Source organism: Lipotes vexillifer, unplaced genomic scaffold (assembly GCF_000442215.2).
Source record: "Lipotes vexillifer unplaced genomic scaffold, Lipotes_vexillifer_v1.1 scaffold821, whole genome shotgun sequence".
Lineage (NCBI taxonomy): Eukaryota > Metazoa > Chordata > Mammalia > Artiodactyla > Lipotidae > Lipotes > Lipotes vexillifer.
In genome coordinates, this window is record NW_006799328.1 from 22,039 (window position 1) to 30,698 (window position 8,660).

Genomic DNA, 8,660 nt, shown 5'->3' on the forward strand with positions numbered 1-8,660 from the left:
GAAAGAGAGAACAAGGACTCCTCCACTTCCTTCCAGAAACCTCTCCCTTGGCTCCCTATTTACCACATTCCCACAGTCCTGGGTCTCAGACCAAGTTGTAAGCTATCTTTGTCTTGAGGCTATCATAACCAGAAGGGATAATAAAGAATTAATAAGGAATCAAAAGGAGCATGAAGTAAGCTACTCCAGGGTCAGCCAAAAGTGGAATTACCTCCCCTCTTTGGCCCAACTCTTTTTTTTAATGTTACAACAGTGAGACATTTCAGAATACCAAGAGATAAAGACTGGCCCAAGAATGTAATCATGGCTTTAGCCCCTACAAAATGGGGGGCCAAGAAATACCCAGATACCAACCCTCATTGTTCCTACCTTCTGAAGATGCATTTCTTCAGCCAAACGGCCCAGGGCCCCTGGTTTGCTGGGAGAGGGGGACACTATCTACAGAAAAGACACTGCAATAGCAGGAGCAGGAGGCCATTCCAAATGACATATTCTGGGTCCTGATATTGCTTTTCTCAAGGCTGAAGTTACAGGCCAGGCCAGCAATAACATCTAAATTTTTTTTCCTATTTTTTAATATGCATAGTTTAAAAACAAGAAAACATGATTTCTAAACAGACACAGGCTTTGACCAAGGAATTTAAAACCTATGGGTTTAAAAAAACCATTGTATGTTTTCTTTTTCCCCTTGTGAGAGATGGTGTGTTTTCTAGAAGAAAACACACAGATCTTTGTACTATATGAACCCCATAGCCTTCCCAGGAAAAGAAGAACATCTAAATAAGATGATTTCAAAAGCATCCAGACAAGAAGGGGATTTTCCTAAAGTTCTCCCATAATATTGGCAATGAGTATTTGATCCCAGAAGGGAGATACAGAAGGTTACATTTAGAAATCCCAGCAGGAAGAAAGGGACCATAAATGGAATTCTGAAAAATTGGGATTGGTTCTAAGAGAAAAATAATTTCTTTGTGGAAGACTACGTGTTACTAAATAGAGAGAGTCAACTGAGTAGGTAGTTCACAGTAAGGCAAAAGATCAGACAAGAAGAAAAGTAATCTTTTTCCTCTATGCAGGCACTGTTCTGTGTGCTTCACAAGTATCAACTCATTTAATCCTCACTACAATCCTATGACGTAGGCACGAGTATTTTTCTCATTTATAGATGAGGAAACAAAAGCATGGGAGAGGATAAGTACTTTTCTCAAGGTTGCTATAAATTGATGAAGGTCATTAATAAGGTCAAAATCCAAAAACTCCGATGATGATAGTCACAAACAAGTAATAGGCCATGGAACAAAATACTCACCTACGTAGAATATTTTTCACAATCTGCGTACCACCAGCAGTACCAGACTCTTTAAATTCCCCAAATCCTGTTGTTTCATGTCTCCATAATTTTGCATATGCTGTTTTCTGACTGATACAGTAATTACAGTAGCAAAATAAAAAATAGAAGTATAAATTTTATATTTACTTAGCATTAATACTGATATTTTGTAAAATTGAGTTCAGAATTCACTTTTTTAATTAGTGTAACTAATACACTTTATTTTTTATTTATTTATTTACTTTTTATTTATTTATTTTTTGGCTGCGTTGGGTCTTCATTGCCGCATGCAGGCTTCCTCTAGTTGTGGCGAGCGGGGGCTACTCTTTGTTGCAGTGCACGGGCTTCTCATTGCGGTGGCTTCTCTTGTTGTGGAGCACAGGCTCTAAGCACGCGGGCTTCAGTAGTTGTGGCACACGGGCTTAGTTGCTCCATGGCATGTGGGATCTTCCCAGACCAAGGCACAAACCCATGCTCCCTGCATTGGCAGGTGGATTCTTAACCGTGGTGCCACCAGGGAAGCCCACTAATACACTTTAAATACAAAAATGTATAAGCATAAGATATCAGATAAAAGCATAACTATCAAATAGGAATATTAAGTATATATTGTCATTCTATTAGCAATATAAATTGTCAGATAAAACAAATCAAAATTAAAGATTAAAAAACAAATACTAGGGACTTCCCTGGTGGTACCGTGGCTAAGAATCCGCCTGCCAATGCAGGGGACACGGGTTCGAGCCCTGGTCCGGGAAGATCCCACATGCTGCAAAGCAACTAAGCCCGTGCACCACAACTACTGAGCCCGCGTGCCACAACTACTGAAGCCTGTGTGCCTAGAGCCCGTGCTCTGCAACAAGAGAAGCCACTGCAATGTGAAGCCCATGTACCACAACGAGGAGTAGCCCCCACTCACAACTAGAGAAAGCCCACGCGGCAACGAAGACACAATGCAGCCAAAAATTAATTAATTAATTAATTTTTAAAAACACAAATACTATAAAAATGAAGAAACTATAATCATGAAAATTGCAAATAAAACATTATTTGATTTTTTTAAGTGTGTCAATGGTATCAACAGGCTATTTCTGTACAAATTTTTTCAGCTACTGAAGTTTTTCTCACTCAACATTAGTTGGAAGTAGTTATAAACCAATACCAAGTATTTTCCTTCGAATTACCTCAACTCTAATTTTAAAAGAGAGAGATATCTCCAAACAGCTTTTTGCTTTTTTGATAGAACTACAATCTTTTTATTGAGAGTAAGTTGTAATCTTTATCACCAAAGAAAACATTGCTGGTTCATATTTGTCTTTTTTAGTTTCCACATATACAGAGAGAGATTCCTTTTCACTTTCCTGATCAATTTCAAAACTATGAGATTCACATTCTACTTGTTTGGGAAGTTTGTGAACTTAAGAATTATTCTTACAATAGAAACTTTGTAATACCACAATATGGACCGTTTAAGTTTGTAATCTTCAGTTTGTCTTTTTATATACACTGAGCAATTAAATCATTGAAATTGTCTCAACCCATAAATGACTCTGATTTCATATTTTTTAAATACCAAATAAAACTATTATACCTATAAAAAGGCCAGAATTTCATTACCTAAAATAGTGGGTAAGCATACCAGAATAACACCAATATTGTAACACTAAAATCTGATACTACAGTTACTATACTGCCTGCCATGACCAATCCTTCAACCTCCTTTGTCTGGGAAACTCTTGGTCATTCTTCAAGATTCAATATATTGGACTTCCGTGGCAGTCCAGTGGTTAAGAATCCGCGCTTCCACTGCAGGGGGCGCGGGTTCGATCCCTGGTCAGGCAACTAAGATCCCGCATGCTGCGCAGTGCAGCCAAAAAAAAAAAAAAAAGATTCAATATATTGCCTCCTCTGTGAAGCCTTCCTTGACCATGTCCAACACTTCCACGTAAAGTTGACTAATCTCTCCTCTGAGCTATCACTGTACCCTGTTCCACTGTATATTAATTATCTATTTACACATCTGTTTTCTGCTAAACTGTGAACTTGTCCAAGTTTGTTGAATTCATTCATCTTTCCCAAGTTCCCAGCACAAGACCTGGCTAGTCCTCCATCCTTAACAAATGTTTGCTGATTTTATGGAAAGACAGAGTTTAAAAACAGTAATTAGTTCTGATCATGCCTGTTTGAGTATGGCCAGGTTTAGAGACCAAAGCCATGCCAGAACCAGAGGAGGTTCCACCATCAATAAACTGCAAACTGCACACACCTGTCCTTGGCTCAAACAGAAAAAAAGGCACTTCCCAATACTCCAGAAGTCAGTAGTACAGAGAGCTGAGACTGTAAGAACTGTTGCACTCTCCTCCCCTTGGCTCAAAAGTGTCCAATTCTTCAGTATTTAAAAGGAAAGGAAATCCTGAAAGCAAATGTGATCCATCAATCACCTGGAAAATCATTTTCCTTCCTATCCATCTGAGTATCATCCACAAATAAATGGCATACATCTTCTTACTTTAGAGATATCTACCTGCAGTTCTTCACCCAGAAGTCCCTTAATTTTAGGCCAATGGTTTCTTATGTTCCAAAAATCAATAGTGTTCACATATACGCACACAATTATCATCCTTTAAAGAAAAAGGAAAATTCTGTCATTTGTGACAACGTGGATGAACCTCAAGGGCATTATACTAAGTGAAATAAGCCAGACAGAAAAAGCCAAATACTGCATGGTATCACTTATATGTGGAATCTAAAATAAAAATTATAAGTTAAACCCATGGAAACAGAGTAGAAAAGTGGTTACCAGGGGATTGAGGGGTGGGGTAAACAGGGAGGGATTGGTAAAAGGGTACAAACTTTCAGTTACAAGATGAAAAAGGTCTGAGGACCTAATGTATAACATGATGACTATAGTTAATAACTATATTGTATAACTGAAATTTGCTGAGAGTAGAACATAAATGTTCTCGCAAAAAAAAAAAAAATGCAAAAAACCCTGAATTGATCTGTTCTCCCACATGAACAAGCTCATGGGAACTGAGTCAATACCAACCAAACAAGAAATTTACTGGTAAACTGTAATGTAATTCATTATTTTATAATGATTAAAATAATAATTGCCAAATTGGTACAATTAGGTTGGCCAGTTCATGCATACTTTCCATTGTAAAATCATCTTCATGGAATGCCAAATAAGCTTAGAATTTCCCAAATCATCAAGTCCTGGTTCCTTTTAATTTACCAGTTCTCTCAATTTCTCTCCTCTCCATTTTACTATAAGCAGCAAGAAGCAAGCAGGATGCACCTTCAACCTCTGTTAATCAAGATTTCATGGCAAGCATGATATCAGAATGAAGAAATGGATTATCTTAGAGCACATCATCAAACTTGAAAGACTGTACACCTATATCCACACACTGGAAAATACCTAACAAGAGGATGGCAATACTCATATCAATTAGTCAGAACACCACCTTCCTTGAATAGTACTAGAGGCACACGGTCAGATATTGATTTGGAGCTCTCATTTTCTTTTATGTAGTATGATTTTAGATATTACTATCAGTCCCATTTTTGGGGTGAAGAAACTGTAGCATGGAAAGGTTATATAATTTGCCCAAGTCATAGGTAAGATTCAATGCTAGGTAAGTTTGCTTCAGGTTTTCAATAGCCTTAAGGAAGGTTTCTTCTGTTCCTATTTCCCTAAAAGCTTTCATCATGAACGAGGGCTGCATTTTCTTTCAAAAGACTTTTCTACATCTATTGATATGATCATGTGGTTTTGTTTATTTAATCTTTTAATGTAGTGAATTATACTAACTTTTTTTCTAATGTTAAAACCATCCTGCATTAATGGGATAAACCCAACCTAGTCCAATAAATGTTTTAACACACAATCTTAGATTCAATTTGTTAATATTTTATTTAAGATGTTTGCATATGTGTTATTAAATGACTGGCCTATAATTTTCCTTTCTAGTGCTGTCCTTAACTAGTTTTGCTATAAAAGTTATCTCTCATAAAATAAGTTAAGTAGTTTTCCAACTCTCTTTACATTCTCTGGAACCTTTGTATCAGCTAGAGATTACTTTTTCCCTACAGTAAACCTTACCTTTTAAAACATTTGAGTTTTTGGAATTATGGGGGTGGGACAATGAGGCAGATTTTGATTACTTATTCAATTTTTTAAAATAACTATTGTTCTAGTCAAGTTCCTAGTCTTTTCTTGAATCAATTTTGGTAATTTATATTTTATTGGAAAATTGTCCATTTCATCCAAGTTTTCAAATGTACTGTCATGAAGTTGTTTACGATGCTTTCTAGTAATTTTTTAAATCTTAGTTTTTCCTGTGTGAATGCTTCATTTTTAAAATTCCAAATGTTGTTTATGCTCTCTCTTTCTTATATCACATATCAAAAACTATCAATATTATCAAAGGTTTTTCAACTCTTTTTCACTAAACCAGATTTTGGTTTTATTGATTCTATTATGTTTTTTGTTTGTTTGTTTTTTGGTGGGGTTTTTTTGGCTGCACTGTACAGCTTGCAGGATCAGGGATCTTAGTCAACAAGGGATCGGACTGAACCTGGGACACCTGCAGTGGAAGAGTGGAGTACTAACCACTGGACCACCAGGGAATTCCCTCTCTTGTTTCTTTATTTTCAATGTCATTATTTTACTCTATTATTTTCTCTTCTTCTTTCTTTGGATTTTCAGTTGTTTTTCTAACTCCTTGAGTTAAATACACTGCTTTCTAATTTTCAATATTTCTTATATTCTAATATATGCATTAAATTAGAATTTTAATTTTAGTTTTATTCCACAGGTTCTGACATAACTAGATCCTGTTGCCACTTAAATATTTCATAATTTCTATTCATATTCATTCATATGTGTGTGTGTGTGTATATATATATATATATATATATATACACACACACACACATAACATATGCAAAATACAAAGCAGGCACATCAAATTTATCCAAATTTAAAGATAATACATAGCATCTTTAGGTAGTCATAAGTAATACTGATAAGAGAAAAAAGACGAAATACCTCTGGTGGTTTTTTCATTCAGATTCACACCATATTTGGCTAAAGCTCTAATCACATCACTTTGTCCAGCCATGCAAGCTGCATACAACAAATTTCTCCCAGCGATGTCTTCTTCCAAGAGTAGCTGCATGGCCTGTTCATGGTGAGGGTTCTCAGGATCCTCAAAAATCTTCTGCAAACCTTCTACATCCCCTGTGAGCGCAGGGGGTAAGAGGGGATTAACGGTGGCAGTTTCCTCTGCTTCTTTGGATTCTTCTTCTTCTTCATTATCATCTTCTTCCTCTTCTTCTTGCTGTGAGAAAAATATTGATTTTTCTGAACTCTCTGACTCTGGGGGTCCTTCTGACTCCATTAACTCCAAAAATACCTGAGACCAAAAAAAGTAATAGAAATCTACTCAAACAAATCAGTATTTGTTTACTTATTTGTATGATCACTCAACTGATATTCAGTCAACTGAATGAAATGAAAGTACTTAACTGGTTCAAAATAAACCAGTTATAAAATAAGATACTGCATCCATTCAATCAATAAAGTTTATTGTGTACCAACACACTGCCTGAATATATACTGAAATGCTGAATGTGTGATGTAAACAGTAAATTCAGTAGGAACAGGAGAAGAAATATCAACCTGGGTGAGATTCATTAGGAAAAGATTGAAAGAGAATGTTAAAGAGGCTCACCTGCCTAAACAAGGGTCCGTGGTGGGGAGAAGTGAGAAATACAGCTGGATCACTGAAGCCAGATTATTAAGAACTGAAAAATCAGGCACTGACATTTAGACAGAATTCATTCACTCAGTAATACTTACTGAAAGCCTACTAATATCCTAAGTGCTGTATAGGCACTATGTAAATTACCAAGAAAAATCAAATTTATTTCCTGCCCTTAACAACTTACTATTTCAAAGGAGAAAATATGACATGTACAAAATAAGTGTAATAAATGGTGACAAGTGCTAAGAATCATAAAAGATGAAGTGCTATGGGACTTTAGAAGGGACCAGATTAAGTCCTGGTAAAGTTAATCAAGTAAGTGTTAATAGTGCACACTCTGTCAGAACACATATTAAATTGGGGATGATTCACAGAAGAGTAGCATGGTTCCCTCATGTGTACAAAAATGTTTGTAGCATCACTGTTCATAAAAGCAAAAATCCTGGGCAGGGAAAAAAAACCAATGCCTATGAACAGGAGCATAAACTGTGGCATATTCACACAAAATTGTATATGGTAGTTAAAATGAAGAAATTACAGTAATATACTACGTGGAAGGCAGCTTCTGATATGGCTCCCATGACCCTACCCCCCCCTCCTGGTAACCTCCGGCCAACAGCCAGAGGGAACTGAGGCCCTCAGTACAATAGCCAGTGAGGAATTTAATTCTGCCATCAACCACTGAATGAGTTTGGAAGTGGATCTGCTCCAGCTGAACTCTGAGATGACTGTGGTCCCAGGCAACGCCTTGACTGCAGCCTCGTGAGAGACCCTGAAGTAAAAGATCCAGCTAAACTGTGCCCTGATTCTTAACCCAGAGAAACTGTGAGATACTGAATGTGCTATTTTAAGCTACCAACTTTGAGGATAGTTTGTTATACAGCTATAAATAACTAAGGCACACAACGATATAAATGAATATTAGCAATATAGTATTAGCTGAAAAAAGTAAATCCAAAAGATTAAATATACCAAGATATATTCTTGTAAAGTTCAAAGCAATTAAAATTATGGTTACCAAGAGGGAAGGATGGGGAGAGGGACAGTTAGGGAGTTTGGGATCGACATGTACACACGGCTATATTTAAAATAAATAACCAACAAGGAAAAAAATTAAAATAATAAAAATTAAGTTAAAATAGACTTTTTAGGAATATAAGTAGGTACAATAACACTATTTTAAAAAGAAGAAGAAAAGCAAGATTGAACACAAGATTCAGGATAGTGTTGAGGGGGTGGGTAAAGATGCAGGAAATGGGATAAAGGGAATCACATTTCTAGTAAAGAATATGGCATTTAAGCTGCGCCATAAAGAATTGGCAAGATTTGGTCATTCACAATTCAGAAGAAAGGGAAATCTAGTTAGACAGAATAATATCTCTTTATACCATAGCCCTATATTAATCTCTACCGTCACTAAATGTGTATAATACTTATAATCTGTTGAAGTTAGGAATTCTCTGACTGCAAACAATAGAAAAATAATAGGATTGACTTCTAAAAGTAGGAGATGATTTTCTCACATAGCAGGAAGTTTAAAGGTGGAGATGGTTCAG

At 36.3% G+C, this 8,660-nt stretch overlaps 1 protein-coding gene across 1 annotated transcript in view; it reads right to left on the reverse strand.

Annotated features, from left to right (window-relative positions):
• The window catches only part of ANKRD45 (ankyrin repeat domain 45), a gene marked incomplete at its 3' end in the record, with an annotated part of 34,740 nt that overhangs the window by 20,341 nt on the left and 5,739 nt on the right, over nucleotides 1-8,660 (reverse strand). Inside the window, exon 2 of the mRNA XM_007471600.1 lies at nucleotides 6,387-6,753. Coding sequence (XP_007471662.1) covers nucleotides 6,387-6,738 — 352 coding nt within the window. The remainder of the gene's footprint in view (nucleotides 1-6,386; nucleotides 6,754-8,660) is intronic.